We start from the raw sequence: 18163 nt of genomic DNA, 5'->3' as shown, positions 1-18163 counted from the left end.
TTTCTGATTTTTTTTTTTTTTTTTTTGGGGCCTTGACAGGACTCCAAGTCGTCATCTGGCCGCTCCAGCATGTCGCGATGTCGGAACTCCATCGCGACGACCACGTCCGACGAGCAGCCGCACATCGGCAACTACCGGTTGCTGAAAACCATCGGCAAGGGCAACTTTGCCAAGGTCAAACTGGCTCGCCACGTCCTCACCGGAAAGGAGGTTAGATGTCTGCGCTTCACACACACCACCTGAGATATTACTTGAAAGTAGAGATGCTGATTGTGAGAATTAGGGTCTGACCAAAATGAATTTTTTTGAATTTGAATTTAACTAAAATCCCACTAATTCTCATGAACTCATTCACTGCCATTGACGGCTATAGACGTCAAAAATTCATTTGAACTATTTCTTCTAGTTTTTTTGTTGTATTAGTACAGATATAACATTTGTGATTAATCGTGAGTTAACTAGTGAAGTCATGCGATTAACTACGATTGAAAAAAGCTTATTAAAATTGAAAAAAAAATATATATATTTTTAGAAAAAAATATAAAAAATTAGGAGTGTCAGGCGATTAAATTTTTTAATCATAATTAATCGCATTACTTCACGATTAATCACAAATGTTATCTGTTCTAAATGCCCCCCCCCCCAAAAAAAATGTTAAACTAATATAAATAGTTCAAATTAATTTTTGACATCTATAGCTGTCAATGGCAGTGAATGAGTTAATCATAATTGGGGGAAAAAACACTTTTTGTGGGTTGGTGGGGGCCAGGGATGTTTGTATGTCATTATCTTTGTCTTATATTATAATGTGTAAAAAAAAAAAAAAGGCTGGCCGATTTAACAGCCAGGCAAGAAAATCTAGGGACTTTTTTGTGAGCTCTTGGAGACCATACAACCCCTTTGCAAAAATTCCGCTCGCCGTTTTCTTCCGCCGTGGAAAATCTCCGCAATATCCACTTGTGATGTGACCCAGCGGTGTATCGCTTTAACGTGGGGGGGGGATCGTCGAAGCCGGGTCTCCTTCTTTGGACCAAGTCAACACGTTTGGTTAGGAGGGACGTGGGCGGGCTCTGTCAATGTGTGACAGCTCTCTGCCTGACACTCTGATAACGCTCCATGTGACTCCAGCACACACACACAGTGGAAAAACAAGGGCGAGTCAGAGGGCGTGAAGGAATCAAATGAGCACCACAAGAAAGAAGAGGGAAAGAAAGCTCTCAATTGTCTTCGGTCCTTTGCAATCAAGCACCTCCCCCGCCACCCTGTCGCACTTCACACTTTCTATCCCTCCCATCTATTTTAGTTTCAGTTTCGTGGCTCCCTCTCTGTTTTCGTACCGTGCCGTCGACCCTTGCGCGTCTTTATTCCCCCCCCCCCCCGTTATGCAACCGATGCCTGCTGCTCTTGTGTTATCGTCAAAGTCGTACGCTTAAAGCAATAAAGCGTCGCTTGCCAACTCGCCAGCGGCTCGTCCTCTGATGCGCATTCGTATCAAGTTGGCTTCTTGTGTGATTGACGCAATTCATGTTTATTTTTGCCTTCGCAGGTGGCTGTTAAAATCATTGATAAGACACAGCTCAACTCCTCCAGTTTGCAAAAGGTGCGCCCTCCCACGCACACACACACACTCACACACGTCCCCTCTCGCTCAGACTCTTCCTTACCCTTCTTTTCTGAAGCGTGAGTTTTAATTACAGGAAATAAGCTGCAATTACTTCCTTTGATCGTGGCTGGGTGGGGTCTGTCCACTTCCACGCGCGCACACACACACACACACACAAGCGCGAGTGGCCATGTGTGTTTGCATCAAGACAAATAGAAATGCAGAACCAGAGCCGCGCTTGCCACATAACTGCCACTGCTTAAACCATCAGTATGTTCAGTTACAGTTTTTTCCAAAAGTCCTCTTACCATTTGATTCTCAACAACGACAATAAAAACTAGGGCTGAACAATTACTTGGTGGTTGCTCAGGGCTCAGGTAACAACTAATCACGGCTCAGCTTCAGGAACACAGGTGAGCCGTGATTGGTCGTGTCCTAAGCCCTGAGCAGATGTGACGTCATTTTAAGGAAGTGACAAAATGGCCGCCCCTGAGATGGCTAAAAACGGGTGGATTTAGCTGCTTAACTGATACTCCACAAACGCTATATTAATCAGAATACCGTGAGGCTCCATCGAACATACTATTGTAAAGAAATTATTTGCTTTCCACATGTTTACTTACAGTAATATTGTTTAACGAAACGTGAGAAGTTGAATTGATAAAGCCACAGATTTGTTTGCTTTGTTATAATCTTTTATGACTCACTGAGTTATGTTTATGGCTCACTTCTGTGGAAGAATTTCGTGAGGTTGTTATAGTGAACGGTCAACTCATTCACTCGCAGCCATTTTCACTGAAGCAACCCCCTTTGCTCCCGGCTGTTTTACTGGATTTTGACTGATTTTGCAAGGCCCACAGAATATTGTGTTCTATAGCTATAAAACATGGAACCTATCAAAAGAAAGATCGGTCTCTTCTTTCATCAGGGAAATAAAAGTATATTTCTATCTGTTTCCGTTTTGCAGCCATTAGCATGAGAATATAGCAAAGTTTCATCAGTATTCACGAATCTGTTTAGAACTGTGGACAAATGAGCTTGTTTGCAACATGGCCCTGGTTGATCTCTGCTGCCACCTGCTGGCCGTTTTTGTAATTACTACCATTGCTTCGCCCGTTCTCTGCAGTTCAGAGGCTGCATCAAAGCCTTCTGTATGCTCTAGCATAAAAAAACTAAAAACTTATAACTACGTCTTCAGGACATTTAAAATAGAACGTATTTATACGTTTTTTCGGAGCAAATGAGTTAGGGGCTGCAAGTCAAAAGTGTTTAGTTAACAAAGTTAACAATTGTTGAAGCAGATAGCTAATACTGTCTTTCATATTAATTAATTGTTCATTTGCCTTTATTTTAGTGCAGGCAAACCTATCAAACCAAAACATTGATCCGATATTGTTATAATCCCATAGCGAATCGCAATATTGAGGAGAAGACAAATTGCAATTCGATATTTTTAACATCGTCCATCCCTAATATAAAGGGCCTCCAGTCTACATGTGGCGTGTACAGACTTTCTAATAGCAGGCACATGCAAATCCCAAAATGGTGTTTATTTAGTCCGGAGCGCCGCCTGTGTCCGATTGATTGTTTGACCCAGCTGTGTGTGGCTTGTTTGCCAGCTCTTCCGGGAGGTGAGGATCATGAAGATGTTGAACCACCCCAACATAGGTGAGTCAAAAGGACAGTCACGTTTCAAACAAAACGGAAATAGTGCAAATGACGACCATCTTTTTGCCATTTCCTCCACCATCAGTTAAGCTCTTTGAGGTGATCGAGACCGAAAAGACTTTGTACTTAGTAATGGAGTACGCGAGTGGAGGTGAGCGTGTAATATTTGGAGCTCTTTATTAAAATGAAGCAACAGGATGGAACTTTAATTGTGTGATCGTCTTGTAGGAGAGGTGTTTGATTACTTGGTGGCTCATGGCAGGATGAAGGAGAAAGAAGCCCGTGCCAAATTCCGACAGGTATGTCCCTGTGCGTCACTTGCCTCAATAGAAAAATGTTTAAATTTCTAATTTGAGTCAATATAGACGAAAGCGGCATTCGAGTAGCATCAAAATCCTTTCCATCTCTCATTAACTGCCATTGACGGCTATAGACGTCAAAAATTCATTTGAACTATTTCTATTAGTTTAACAATTTTTTTCCACTTTTGCTATCAAGAGTATGAAAACCTAGAATTTTTTTAAATTGTATATTCAGAACAGATATAAAATCGTGAGTTAACTAGTGAAGTCATGCGATTAATTATGGATTTTAATCGCCTAACACCCCTAATTTTTAATAATTTTTTTCTTTTTCAAATCTTTTTTTTTTTTTAAAGAAAAGATTATGAAAAATTTAAAAAAAATAATCGGGTGATTACATTTTTTAATTGTAATTTATCACATGACTTTACTCGTTAATTCACGATTAAAAAAATAAAAGATTATTAAAAATTAGGGGCATCACGTGATCGATTTTTTAAATTGTGATTAATTCTTAATTTAATTTAAAAAAATTATATCTGTTCTAAATGTGCAATAAAAAAATTTCTAGGTTTTCATATCTTTGTGAACAAAAGTGGTAAAAAATGTTAAACTAATAGAAATTGCTAAAATGAATTTTTGACGTCTATAGGCGTCAATGGCAGTTAACGAGTGAAGTAAGCCGTTCATGTCAGTGGGGAAGCACTTTAAAAATACAAAAGCCCCCAAAAAAAAGAACAACCGTGCAGCCTTGCGTTACCTTTACAGTTACTTCCTAATTGTGTTTGTTGCATAATTCATCCTCTCTGTCCCCTGCTCACTTTCTCACTCCTCAGATTGTGTCAGCGGTGCAGTATTGCCATCAGAAGTGTATAGTACACAGAGACCTCAAGGTGACAACACACACACACACACACACACACACACACACACACACACACACACACAGCATGATTATGAAATGGTGGTGACCAAGCTTCTCTTGTCCGCCACTGCTTTAATGCTGTCAATAGTTTCTTATATAGTCCAAAAAGGTAGACACAACTCGTTATAGTAATGTGTTCCAGCCTGTGCTAATCCCACTCATCAGTGGGTTGCAACGAAAACGTCAGAGGCTTAACAACAGTGTGGATTTTTAAGTAAAGCAATAAACGTCACTATAATCAAAAGTACCATATATATATGTCATTCGAGCCCCCCAAAAATGCTTACATCATTTCCATGCAAGCTCTCCCGAGCCTGGCGATCATACACACAGAAGCGACAGAAAATTTAGAGCCAGTGAAAAGGAGAGTGCACCTGTTGCTAGGCAACCGGGGCCTACTTGCTCAATAACTCACTCCAAGATTCGGGAAGTGTCATCGCTGAGTTTGCCCATTGAGTGCTATCTTACCTGTGACTGCCCCCCCCCCCCCTCTCTATTTCACATACACTCAAGTAGGAAGGCAAATCAATCAAATCTGAAAAATATACATCCTCCAACCACATTTGAATTCTCTCTTCTTCTTTTTTTTTTTTTTTTTTGTCCGCAGGCAGAGAACCTGCTCCTGGACGCGGACATGAACATCAAGATCGCGGACTTTGGCTTTAGCAACGAGTTCACTCTGGGGAACAAGCTGGACACGTTCTGCGGCTCCCCGCCCTATGCCGCGCCGGAGCTCTTCCAGGGCAAGAAGTACGACGGGCCCGAGGTGGACGTGTGGAGCCTGGGGGTCATCCTCTACACGCTCGTCAGCGGCTCCCTGCCTTTCGATGGACAAAATCTCAAGGTTAGGACCGGCAGGCTTAAAGTCCATATGCGTGCGGAGCCGTTTCTTACATAAGCGGGCTGTCTGTTTAGTGTGGGCGGTTGTAGCGTTTGCCTTTCTGGCTTCTTTTCCTTCTGCCATGTGGATTGCACCAGTTTATTTGAATCGTATTTTGATGAGAGGGGATCAAGCCGTGTTTTTTTTTTTTTTAAATTATTGTTTTGCATACTGCTTTTCTTAACGCCACCTATCATGCTGTGCATTCAGGCAGCACCCGCATGACGCATCCTGGAAGCGCACACACATTTTGGGTGGGCGATCTGATAACCAAATGTGTTGATATTAACATTGCTAGGTTTCGCAAGTTTGCCTTTTCACTGTCTCATGCTCTATATGGTTTTGGGAAACATCGGCATTAACTTGCCTTACTATTTATTTAACAGACTGGTTCATGTACACTAGTACACATTTTTTTGCTATGTTTAAAAAAAAAGAAAGTAAAAATACAGGGATGTGATTTTTCCGCTAATTCGCGGAATTCCGCTTTTTTTTACCCCCCCTCCCCCCCAAAAAATATTCTGATTTTTTTTTTTTTTTTTTTGTAGTTCATTGTGTATGCACATGACTCCGACAGATAACATCTTCTGCTATAACAAAGACATTTGTGGTATGCTCTAATATGAGTTACTTTTCATTTGGTCATGATACAATTATTTGTTCATGAAATTTGAACTCTTCAACATTATTTATGTGTTAACTTAGTAATTACATTAGTTAGATATGATGATATTCTCAGTGATAGTTTTTAAAAGCAAAGGCAGTCCAATGTTTTTGAATGTGACTGATTTTGAGTTGACTAAAACTGCCATTTTATATGGGATAGTTCAATATACATTGAAAATTTATGCTGTCGTTTTGTCTATTTCTTTGTCATGTGAGTGCATTGAAAGTACTTAAAAACACGGAAAACCCTGGACCTAGCTGGGTGTCAACGGCCCCCAGACCCCCGGCTAAATTTTCAGATAATTTCACTTTGGTCAAAACACATCCCTGAAAAATAGCACTGTGTTGTAATTTTTTTTCTCTTTTGCACTGCCCTGTCCAACTCCAGGAGTTGAGAGAGCGTGTCCTGCGTGGTAAATACAGGATTCCGTTCTACATGTCCACCGACTGTGAGAACTTGCTGAAGAAGTTCCTCATCCTCAACCCCTCCAAACGAGGCAGCTTGGAGGTACACGCATCCACCAAGGCGGCACCATTACCACTTTTGTCTAGCTGACGTTGTCCACTGCTAACGCATTTTTGGGGATTTTCCTCCCAGCAGCAGATAATGAGGGACCGATGGATGAATGTAGGACACGAGGACGAGGAGCTCAAACCCTACATTGAACCCCAACCCGATTATAAGGACCCCAGGAGGACAGGTGTGCAATCATCACACACTCCGTTCACATGATGGTGATTGTATCTCGGATCCTAACGAAATGTACGCCGCACGTGTGAAGACATTATGCTGCAGATGGGATTCTCTCAGGAGGAGATCCAGGACTCACTGGTGAATCAGAAGTATAATGACGTGATGGCTACCTACCTGCTACTGGATTATAGGAACTCTGAGGTAGACACTTCAGGGCATTTTTTGTGTGTGTGTGTGTGGACACTGAACGTCAGCATTGAGACTACTACATTCATTTTCTGTCTTCTTTGTATCAGCTGGATGAGAGTGGTATCAAGCCCCGGCCCGGAAGTGATGTAAGCAACATAAATGCCCCCTCCCCGCCACACAAGGTACAATGGGAACTATTATTAACTAATAGCCTCTGTATTGTGGCCAGTCGCTGCCATAGATGATAGCGGCCTCATAATCACCATTTCCACAAACTTTCACCTGCATGCTCGAGCGCTAAGATGAAGCCCCTCCCTACCTCAACGTCCCTCTTGTCTTCCCCAGGTACAGCGTAGCGTATCGTCCAACCAGAAGCCTCAAAACCGCAGAGCTACTGACCAGGGTGAGCCTGGCGTGTGTCATAGTGAAGGCCGGGGGGGGGGGGGGGGGAAGATCCGCTGGGATTACATTTAAAATAAGGCAGGGATGTGATTTTTCCGCTAAATCGCGGAATTCCGCTTTTTTTATCTCCCCCCCCCCCCCAAAAAAAAAATTCCGATTTTTTTTTTTTTATTTTTATTTTTTTTAGTAGTTCATTGTGTATGCACATGACTCCGACAGATAACATCTTCTGCTATAACAAAGACATTTGTGGTATGCTCTAATATGAGTTACTTTTCATTTGGTCATGATACAATTATTTGTTCATGAAATTTGAACTCTTCAACATTATTTATGTGTTAACTTAGTAATCACATTAGTTAGATATGATGATATTCTCAGTGATAGTTTTTAAAAGCAAAGGCAGTCCAATGTTTTTGAATGTGACTGATTTTGAGTTGACTAAAACTGCCATTTTATATGGGATAGTTCAATATACATTGAAAATTTATGCTGTTGTTTTGTCTATTTCTTTGTCATGTGAGTGCATTGAAAGTACTTAAAAACTGGACCTAGCTGGGTGCCAGCGGCCCCCAGACCCCCGGCTAAATTTTCAGATAATTTCACTTTGGTCAAATCACATCCCTGATAAGGGGACATTGGCAGGATGTAAGGATTTTGGTTTGTGGAAATGTTGACTGCAAAAATCTCCTCTCTAGGCTCTTCCTACTCAAAGCGAGGGGGGCAAGCAGACAACCGGACTTCCGGAGACGATTCTGGGAGGAAAGGTTCAGGCAGCTCCACTACCAAGGTGCCTGCCAGCCCCCTGGTTCCCTCCGACCGCAAAAAGAGCGCCACGCCCTCCACTGTGAGCGCCAGTGAATTTTCACCACAGTGTTACCACATTCACTCGTGTGCAATAATTTAGGGCTGAAAAATTAAATTGAATTCATCTTATTTCTATTTATTTTTAGTGTGTAGATAAGTTCAGTGCTGAAGAGGTTTCATGAAATATGAAAATTTGAAAGACTGCAAAATTATAGTCTTTCATATTAATATATGGTTACATTTGCCTTTATTTGACATAACCCAAACCTATAAGACATTTATGTATAATATGATATTGTTTTCGATACATTTTTCACTTGTGTTTGTTTAAAAAAAAAAAGTACATGGGAACTTTGAAAACATAATCGCGTATTTGAATCACAATCGCAATACTGAGTGGAGGGGAGGAATTGCAATACGATTATTTTTTTTTCAAAACAACAAACTCGCTGAGGCAAATCTGGAAAATGCAGGCGTTGGCTGTATTTTATCTGATGTTGCGTTCCATAGATCAAAACGGAAGTTAGTTACTAATTAATCTGATTAATGGCCATGTGACTATAACAAGACGGAACATTGACTCGCAGATAAATGAGGAAATGTTTTTCGGGCTTGGACACTTGTTTCATTTTCTTATTTGTTTCTGCCCAGCGTGTTTAACACATTCACTGCCATTGACGGCTATAGACGTCAAAAATTCATTTAAACTATTTCTATTAGTTTAACATTTTTTCCACTTTTGTTAACAAGAGTATGAAAACTTATAATTTTTTATTTTTTTATTTTTGGAATACAGATATAACATTTTTGATTAATAGTGAGTTAACTATTGAAGTCATACGATTAATTACAAGTAAAAAATGTAATCACTAGCTCTTTGACTGCCAAAAACGTTAAATAACGTTTAGTAAAATCCTATGGAGGAGTGCCAAAGACGTTAAAAAACGTTTGTTTCAAAACAGAGGTGAAACTAACCATTTTCTATTGTTGATTACTGAAAAACGGAATAAGGTAGAAACAAACTTTTTTTTCTGATGAAAGATGAGAGTCCAATCTTTCATTTGGTAGTATGTGTGTTTCCATAGTCCAAACACATAATTTTCTGTGGACCTTGAAAGATCAGTCAAAATGCTTAAATCGGCTGGCACCCACGGCATCCCTTTTCTGAAAACGTCTGGCAGTCAAAAAGCTAGTTAACTCAACATTAAACACACATTTAATGTACAATAAAAAATAGAGGTTTTCATACTCGTTAACAAAAGTAGAAAAAATGTTAAACTAAATAAGAAATAGTTCAAATGAATTTTTGACGTCTATAGCCGTCAATGGCAGTCAATGAGTTAATTGTCAAATCATTCCAGTTTTTTAAATTTTTTTATTACTAATTGTTATTCCTCTTATTTATCCTTTCAGAATAGCATCCTGTCAACTGGCACCGGTCGCAGTCGGAATTCTCCTTTGACTGAGAGAGCCACACTGGGTCAGGGCATCCAGAATGGCAAGGACAGGTACACATAAGCAACATACAACTACAAACTTTTAGTTTTTCCTCATCACTGGTGGCCTGAAGTAGTTTGTGAGGATGATCTAACAGCACAAACGGCCTCACCCTGCTTTGTGAATGAAGCAATCTCGCAGCTGTCTGTGGAACAGTCCCAGACTTTGGCTGGTACTCTCCCGAGCACAGCCACTTGGCTGAGGGAGCCCCCCCCCCCACTCCAGATTTGACCCCATCCCACCCCGCCGGACGAGGAAATCAGGCTTTTCTGAGAATTTAGGCCAAACCTCCAGTAGATTACAGATTACTACCTAAGTGGGTTTGATGGAGGCCGTCCAGTCAGAACAGTGGTAGGATTTGGCGGGCGCACTTGCGCACGCACCCCCTTTTTCTCTCTTATCATTCAAAAGCAGCTCACAGATCTCAAAAGCTTTTCATCGTCAAGAGTTGCCCACACCTTGCACACGTCCACACACGCAGCGTAAAGACGTCCACACCACTCAACGCTTTAACCCAGCCAAAAGCTTTGTGTTAACTTTTCATAAGCATTCAACATGAAACCCTCATCCCTCACTGACGCAGTCTTCGGTCGTCATTGCTGCTCCATGACTTGTTTCGCTCATCGTCAAGTCTCAAATGACCCGCTACCAAAAAAAAAAAAAAAAAGCCATTCCGTTTATTTATTCACCCTCCAGCGGTCATTTGAGACAGCATTGCTTTTTTTTCCAATTGCGGGTTTCAGTTATGTCATTAATGCTTTTATACAGTACTTGTCAAGCCCCACTTACTCCCTTATTACTTTTTTTTCCCTGCCCCATTCTTGGTGCTCTTTTATTTATATCGTAGCCCTTTTTCCTTCCCCCACTTTTATTTCTTCTTTTCCTGTCTTTGGGTTCTCACCCTCCCCTCTCTAAGGAGATTAAAATGACTTGTGATGGAATATTAACTCCTAGCGGCGTGACGTGGTCGGTCTTAATAGGCTTAGACAGAATCGGACACGCGCAGGTACTGTTGCAGCCATAGCACATGAAAATTCGCCCACAAACGCGGTGTAGCCAAACAATAGGTGACAACTAACCATGAATTATCTAAATCACGACAATGCAAGTTTTAGTGGTTAGCTTCTTCTTCGTCGGTCTGTCTGCACTTCCAAGCTGTTAGATCATTTGTTGGATATCCTGCTAGTGTGCTATTGTTCATGTACTAGTATACGCTAGTAGAGCGACATTTTACTAGCGTGGCAAAAGTGTGGACATGTTAACACGATTATTACTTTTCAATGAGGGGAAAAAATAGCGCTCGAAAATAATTGTGCTTTATAGACACAGATGATTAACATCTAAATAAAATGTGAACAGTTTTTACATCGTGATTTCATTCTGCAATTCAATTCAATTCAATTGTGCTGCTCCTCCTGGTGTGCTCGCTCGCATTGGCCACTGGGAGGCAGTATAATACAGCCATGCAGACGCAACAAAGAATAGCACTTCTGCTACTACCGTAAAAGACTCAGTAAGATGTAATATTAGTGATTTTCCACAGAGGATAAAGAATATATTACTATGATTATTGTTATATTTTGTCCATGTTTTGCTCCAGCATTCAAATGGCTCCTAACTGTTTTCTCAAGTTTCTACCTTTACCCCCCCCCCCCCCACCTCTCATTTAGTGTGTGTTAATATGTGCTGCCTCCTAACCATGCGTCACCTCACTGCCCTGCCCACCCACACACAATTGTGTGTGCGTGTGTCTTTGTGTGTGTGTGTGTCTTGTCCTCACCTCGGCCCTCCCAGCCTAAACACTCCGGGTTCCCGCGCCTCCACTGCCTCAGCCGCCGCCGTCCTCTCCTCCTCATCCTCGCGTCCCCGCCACCACAAGTCCTTGTCCTCCTCCAATCATCCATGCCCCTCTGACCTGCATGCACCACGGCCCAGGCAAGTCTCTCATCAAAAACTCTCACACACATCCCACAGCTGGCTCGGCTCACAAATGCAGTTGAACGGAGAGAAATGTTGTTTTGAGCAAGGTTGGTTAGTGTGGATTTTTGTTTCTTATTTTTAAATTCAGTTAGTTTGAATTCTTTGAAAACAGTTTTTAGTTGAGGGTTCTTAGTTTCTGTATTAGTTTTAGCTTAATATTGTACTTTTGGTGCATAAAATTTCCCCCAAAACAATGCCTGATAATTGTAAAGAAAAACCGAAATATCCCAATACAGCATATTTTTTCTTAAAATAGCATGAAATTGATGGCAATTGTGTATTCTTCTAATTTCTTTTTCCTGATCGTAGTTTTAGTTAGTTTTATAAATGTAAGATGGAGCTTCAGTTAGTTTTCATTTTTGTTTATTTTGAGAAATTTTTGTTAACTAAAACAACCCTAAATATTGGTCAACTACAATCCCATCGTGTCTGTTTTTTTTTTATTTTTATTTTTTTATTTTTTTTATTTGAAAACCCTTGCATTGTGTTGGGCAAATTTGACTCTTTTTGATGTTTAACAGCAATAAAAGTAACCTAAATGTCATTTGTTTGGCCTTGAAATTTGATGAGTCATCCTATAATGATTGAGCCAAAACACATAAAAGTTTTTTTTTTTTTTTTTGTCATTCTGTTGTACTGGTGCGCCGGAATTTATGTGCATTGGGACTGTTCTGGCTCAAATTTGGCCTGTGCTTATTACAATGGATTTGAGATTTATTGGTCTCTGTCGAATGGGTTGGACCTTTGAAACTGTACAGGCCATACTGCAAACGTGTGCGGGTTCAGGGTCATAACTTAGTCATTGTGGTAGTTTTGTGGTAGCAAAGAGAACCTTCATTCCTTTTTTTTTAAGGGCTAATTGTGGGTGCTGGATCTATAAATGCTGTGGAGCTTTACATGAGGATTTCTGCCGAGTGCATCTCAGTCTCCTGTTTGCTCCTAAGGGAAAGCAGGGACGAACTCGAGAAAATGCATGAAGTTATTTTTAGGCTGATTGTAGCCAAAGGTTTACTTTTGATATCTTGTAAAAACGCCTGCCTCCATCTCATGGCCGCAATATGTACTGCAGGACGTCTCATTGACAAACCATTAGTGTGTTTGGTGTGTGAGCTTCGCTGTTGGGTTCAGGCCACTTTGATATTTCCTGAATATTTCTCAATAGTCTTACCAGTCGCAGGACATTTTTTTTTATCATTTTAATAACAGCATCATGCAAATGTCAAGGTGGCCCCCGTAGTTCTTTGCGGCCATTTGTCTGCTTCACATTGAAGTCTCATTATGTTGCATGCGTCCTTCAGCAATGAGCTCGGGCTGTTCAGAACCTGGTTGGGAACGCTGGAGAGAAGGTATTGCTCTGCACATAGAGGAATAGTGACTTCTTCCCCTACCCCAACACTGCTTTACTTTCAAAGTTTTTTTTTTTCTTCCCCTTCCCAGTTTTGTGTGCACTTTTGGTTTGTGCTTGCATTTCCCTGTTGTGGATTGCTGAGAGAGAGCATTTGCACTAGACCTGGATGTTGTATATTTGACCAAATGCAAATGAGAAGCAAGTTTGCAATGATGTCAGGAATTCCCTCCAGCTGGATTATTTGTTGTTTTGATGGTGGAATGTGGGGATGAGGATGACCAATAGATTATTATTGTTTAGTTTTTTTGAATACTGTAGTGTTAACCTAGCAGCAGTCAGGTAAGTGGCTCGAGTGAGCCAAAGGAGACAAATTAAGAAAACCTGAGAGCAGACTGTGAGTGGAACAGAAGTTTTTATATTGTGCATTCACAATAGCTACATAATTTTTATACCATTGTACTCGACTTTGATTCACAATGGTGGCAGTGACTCAATAACAACTCACTTCACAATCATCAACACTTCAACAAATAGTGAAGGATTCCTCAAAAGAGCCTTCAAGCTGCTTATTGCCACTCTTAGTTTAGATTTACTGCCAAACTCAACATAAAACAAAAGAGAATTACACCATGTTTATGTTTATGTCATGTGTTTCAGTCCACTAGCTTAATGCTAGCGCTAAATAGCATCTATGTAGAACACAAACATACAATAACAATAACAGTATTAACGTTATAGTCTTTATCCTCTGCGAAGAACAACTATTATCAGTGTTGAGCTGATAAGAGTTAAGATGTCTAAATTGACAGTATATCCATCTGTCTGTCATATACTGCCCCCAGGTGGCCAAGGTGGGCGCAACAGGAAAAGCAGCATTCAAGCTCAATCGTATTTCATTGTCAGTACTGTATGTTTTTAGGAAGTGCCATATTATGCTGTGCTATTTTTCAAAAAAAGTTTTTCACAGTAGCTGCAATTTGTAAATAGTGAAAATACATTTTCACATGATTCACCCGCTCCTCTCTCCACTTTCTCCTGCAGCGCCCCACCTCAGCGGGCGCCCGGCGCCTCCCCGTCAGCCCACAACATTAGCAGCGCCGCGGTGACGGACCGCACAAACTTCTCCCGGGGGGTGGGCATCCGCAGCACGTTCCATGCGGGCCAGCAACGGGGGGCCCGTGACCAGCAAGGCTCGGCCTACCCCGGCGGGCCCGCGTCCCCGTCGCTGTCGCACGGCAACAGCCAGGCCCGGAGGACGCACGGCGCCACGGGGATTTTCAGCAAGTTCACGTCAAAGTTTGTACGCAGGTGAGTGGCGCTGAAGAGACGCTTGCTAGAAAGAAAAACGGGAGGTCGGAATGGTAAAAAAAAAAGTAGGGATGTAGGAAACGTGGCAGAAGATGACAGGAGATCCGTATTCTCCTCGTGTGGATGAGCGTGACAGAAATAAACCGTTGCGAGTGGAAAGCCGTCGCGATAGCAGCCCGCTTCTTTTGAAGTGCAAGTCCAGCTTGAGCCTTTTTTGGGCCCTTTGAGGTTTCAGACTGAGCAGAAAATAACTAGGTTTATGTTACATGTCATTTAATGTGCTCATTTCCACCGAGGAACCACCAACTGTACGTCGATGTCATCTCTCCTCTTCCCCTCTCGCCCGCCGTCACTGCGCTCTCGCTGATGCGTTGGAAGGGAGAGCGATCGGAGCAGCTGGGTCTTCTCTCTAATTTTGCTCCACGCAGCAGTGACCAAGGAGTTATTGCGGCTTTGCGTCCGAGTCTGGCACAGTTTGACTCTTGGACTTCTTGCGCACGTCGGCACACTTCAAGTCTGAGACGGTTAATTCCGAGGCTCCTCATTGGTGCTTATAAAGGAAGCAATTGTGACTTATATATATTTTTTCATGTATATATAAAATGGCCACACCCCCACATGTATGGGCAGATTTGGTTTAACATGATTCTGTGGTCCAGATAATTAGTTTAGATTGATAGTAGGCAAAATGGCATCGCCTGTCGGTGACATTTAACTCTTTGACTGCCAAAAACGTTATATAACGTTAAGTAAAATCCTATGGAGGAGTGCCAAAGACGTTTTTTCAAAACAGGTGAAACTAATCATTTTCTATTGTTGATTACTGAAAAACAGAATAAGGTAGAAACAAACTTTTTTTTCTGATGAAAGATGAGAGTCCAATCTTTCATGTGGTAGTATGTGTGTTTCCATAGTCCAAACACATAATTTTCTGTGGACCTTGAAAGATCAGTCAAAAATGCTTAAATCGGCTGGCACCCACGGCATCCCTTTTCTGAAAAACGTCTGGCAGTCAAAGAGTTAAACATTCTGATTGGATGTTGGCCAACAAATCAGTGATGAGAGAAAAGCACTGTCGTTGATCTTATGCCCACCCTTTAGTAGAAAATATGATTAAACACATTTTAATTAGTTTTTTTGGGAGGGGGGGGGGCAAAATTTATGCATCATAAATTAGTGAACTACGTTAAAGAATGGAGCAGGCAAGAAAAAGAGCAACGCAACAGTGAGCCTGGCAGCCATGTTGTTATCCAAGAAGGAGGAGAGAATGGAACAGGAAGTGCAGGCTTTAAATCAAAGGAAGTCCTTGAGCGACGAAAGCGATGTGGCAAAGGAACGATCCAAAGTCCCCGCCCCCCGCCTGTGTGCGGGGGCGGAGGTGCAAGCCACACACAGGCAGTCTTGAGGCCTCCCACTCAGAGCTACGGTAACGCCGTGGCGACGGTATCCATGGTTACGCCCGGAGATCGCTTTCCCCCCGCAACTATAAATACTGCAGGCGTGGACACCTTGACACACATGGCAACTTGTCACAGTGGAAGGAAGTCGAGGCGGCGTGTGCAGTTGACATAATCACATCCTGTGCATTTTAATAATGAACATATATTACTCACAAAAAAAAAGTGAATAAAACCTTTCCAGATGAATTTAATTGGAGTGAAGTGGAGTGAAAAGGGATTCAGTTGAGTCAAGCTATTTTCAACACTTAAGAATGGGTAATAATTTGTAGAAATAACAGACCACATGGGAACTAACTAGCAGAGTTTAAACTAGTTTCGGATTTTTCATTGCACTTAGTTATTTTTTCATTTTTGGTTTTGACTTTTAAATACAGTTTTAATTAGTTTTTAGCGTAGGTTTGTTCAATCTTTACCCCCGAAAATACTTTATTTAAAAAAATATATTTTTGCATTAGTTTTAAATATTTATTTTTGGTCAAATGCAAGATAATGGTTCACTAAATTTTGTGTAATAAAATGAAGTAAATTATTATTCTCAAACGACCGTTTGACCTTTTTTTTTTGTATGGATGTAAAACAGTATCCAAACACATAAATATAAAATTAACCCCGAACGATTCTGTTTGATATTAATAGTCAAAAACTTAAATAAAGGACTTTTTTTTTTTGCTAGATGTATATTTAGTTTTAGTTTTACAAACGTAAGATGTGTAGCTCCAGATAGTTTTTTAATTTAATTTTATATAATTTTTTAAAGCATTTTCATTTAGTTTTGTTTATGAAAATGTTAACAGATGTTGTTTTATTAGTTTTTGTGAACTAAAATGACTTAAATTGTAGTTTAGTTAAGTATCCTTTAATTATAATAACCTTGCTGACCAGTTGAGTTGATTTCGGGGAAAATTGTTGAATTGACCAATTTTGAACATCAAAGATTTTGCTCAATGGCACGATGGCAGACTGACCAGACACGTGGTCGTTTGTTTTGCATGTGTGTGCGTCCAGCTTGTCGTTTTTTGTCCACTGTGGAAAATGTGTGTTTCTTGATCACATGGCGTTTGTTTTCAGGATCACCTCGACCGGTGTGTGGCGCTCCGAGCCAATTAAAGTCAAAGCATAAATGTCCTGTTGTGCGTCCGATGACGTCTGAACGTTACATTCTTGATAAAAGCGATCCCCCGGGCCACGATTTGGTCCTTCAACATGTACTTCCCGTTGCTCTGAGTAAAAGTTTTGCTATTGAGAAGGCAGCGTGTCGTAAGAACACACGTTTATACATACGTTTCTTTTCTCTTTCTTTCTTATCCCTCTTTTGTTTTTGTAGAAATCTCTCATTCAGGTTTCCAAGAAGGTAGGCAAACATCCCCAACGTAAATTTTAAAGCCTTGATATATCGTATATTCTCCTCTTCATATTTATTTGACATATCAGTATTTCCTCCCCTTTTGGTGTTTTGTGCAGCTCTGTTGAACTTCCTCCCCTGTGCCTTGAGCCTTATCTTTTCTCCTATTTATTGATTTCCTGTGGTTGGCCCCCCCCCCTCCCTTTTTTTTTTATGAGCTTTCTGGTTTTGAGTTGAGCCGTGTTTGGCCCTTTTTTTTTTTTTCATTTTTCGAATTATTTTTTGGTTTATTCACACCACTAATGTCCCTCCTCACCCGCCCACGCACCTAACTCACTCACACGCCTGCTCGCTGTCATCACCACCACCATCACGAGACACAATAACACCTCAGCCCTCTTTTCTCTTCGCCCCTACCACCGCCCCCCCCCCCCCCCCCCCCACACACACACACACACACACACACACACACACACCGGCCCACAAACAATGAATTGCCGGGTTGTGTGTGTGTGAGATTCTCCAGGTGAGAACAAGCCCAAACGACTTGCTGCAGTTCTGTCTTGGCAGCAGGTGCAACTTGTTCTTCCCTTTGGATCGAGGCCCACATTAATGACTACTTTTATTAACTGAGTTGGGGGGGGGGGGGGGTGCTGGATGGAGGTGGGAAGGAGGAGCGGATCCAGGAGGGATGGGGGCTTTTGTTTCCCCGGAGGCTTCACTCTGTCACTCTTTTTCTTCTCACCGCCTCTCGCAGCAACAGAACTGGATGGCTTTGACCTTCTCTGGCTGGACCTTAACTCTTTGACTGCCAAAAACGTTAAATAACGCTTAGTAAAATCCTATGGAGGATTGCCAAAGACGTTAAAAGACGTTTTTTTTTTTTTTAAAACAGAGGTGAAACTAACCATTTTCTATTGTTGATTACTGAAAAACGGAATAAGGTAGAAACAAACCTTTTTTTTCTGATGAAAGATGAGAGTCCAATCTTTCATTTGGTAGTCCATAGTCCAAACACATAATTTTCTGTGGACCTTGAAAGATCAGTCAAAATGCTTAAATCGGCTGGCACCTGGCGACATCCCGTTTCTG

General features: G+C 41.3%; 1 protein-coding gene across 5 annotated transcripts in view; it reads left to right on the top strand.

The window, feature by feature from the left end:
* LOC144035248 (serine/threonine-protein kinase MARK2-like) overlaps positions 1 to 18163 on the top strand; it is a 33882-nt gene that overhangs the window by 10036 nt on the left and 5683 nt on the right. For 2 of the 5 annotated variants that reach the window (XM_077544796.1, XM_077544794.1), the window contains exons 2-18: positions 40 to 210; positions 1547 to 1600; positions 3223 to 3271; positions 3357 to 3422; positions 3500 to 3570; positions 4410 to 4466; positions 5106 to 5342; positions 6433 to 6552; positions 6643 to 6745; positions 6827 to 6939; positions 7035 to 7109; positions 7273 to 7330; positions 8028 to 8176; positions 9550 to 9644; positions 11428 to 11568; positions 14003 to 14269; positions 17054 to 17080. In XM_077544796.1, the coding sequence (XP_077400922.1) occupies positions 40 to 210; positions 1547 to 1600; positions 3223 to 3271; positions 3357 to 3422; positions 3500 to 3570; positions 4410 to 4466; positions 5106 to 5342; positions 6433 to 6552; positions 6643 to 6745; positions 6827 to 6939; positions 7035 to 7109; positions 7273 to 7330; positions 8028 to 8176; positions 9550 to 9644; positions 11428 to 11568; positions 14003 to 14269; positions 17054 to 17080 (1853 nt within the window). The remainder of the gene's footprint in view (positions 1 to 39; positions 211 to 1546; positions 1601 to 3222; positions 3272 to 3356; positions 3423 to 3499; positions 3571 to 4409; positions 4467 to 5105; positions 5343 to 6432; positions 6553 to 6642; positions 6746 to 6826; positions 6940 to 7034; positions 7110 to 7272; positions 7331 to 8027; positions 8177 to 9549; positions 9645 to 11427; positions 11569 to 14002; positions 14270 to 17053; positions 17081 to 18163) is intronic. The other 3 variants (XM_077544795.1, XM_077544798.1, XM_077544799.1) reach the window with 3 other exon arrangements.

This window comes from Vanacampus margaritifer, chromosome 15, assembly GCF_051991255.1.
Source record: "Vanacampus margaritifer isolate UIUO_Vmar chromosome 15, RoL_Vmar_1.0, whole genome shotgun sequence".
NCBI lineage: Eukaryota > Metazoa > Chordata > Actinopteri > Syngnathiformes > Syngnathidae > Vanacampus > Vanacampus margaritifer.
The sequence above is the reverse complement of the archived record's forward strand: the minus strand, read 5'-3'. Positions and strand labels throughout refer to the sequence as shown.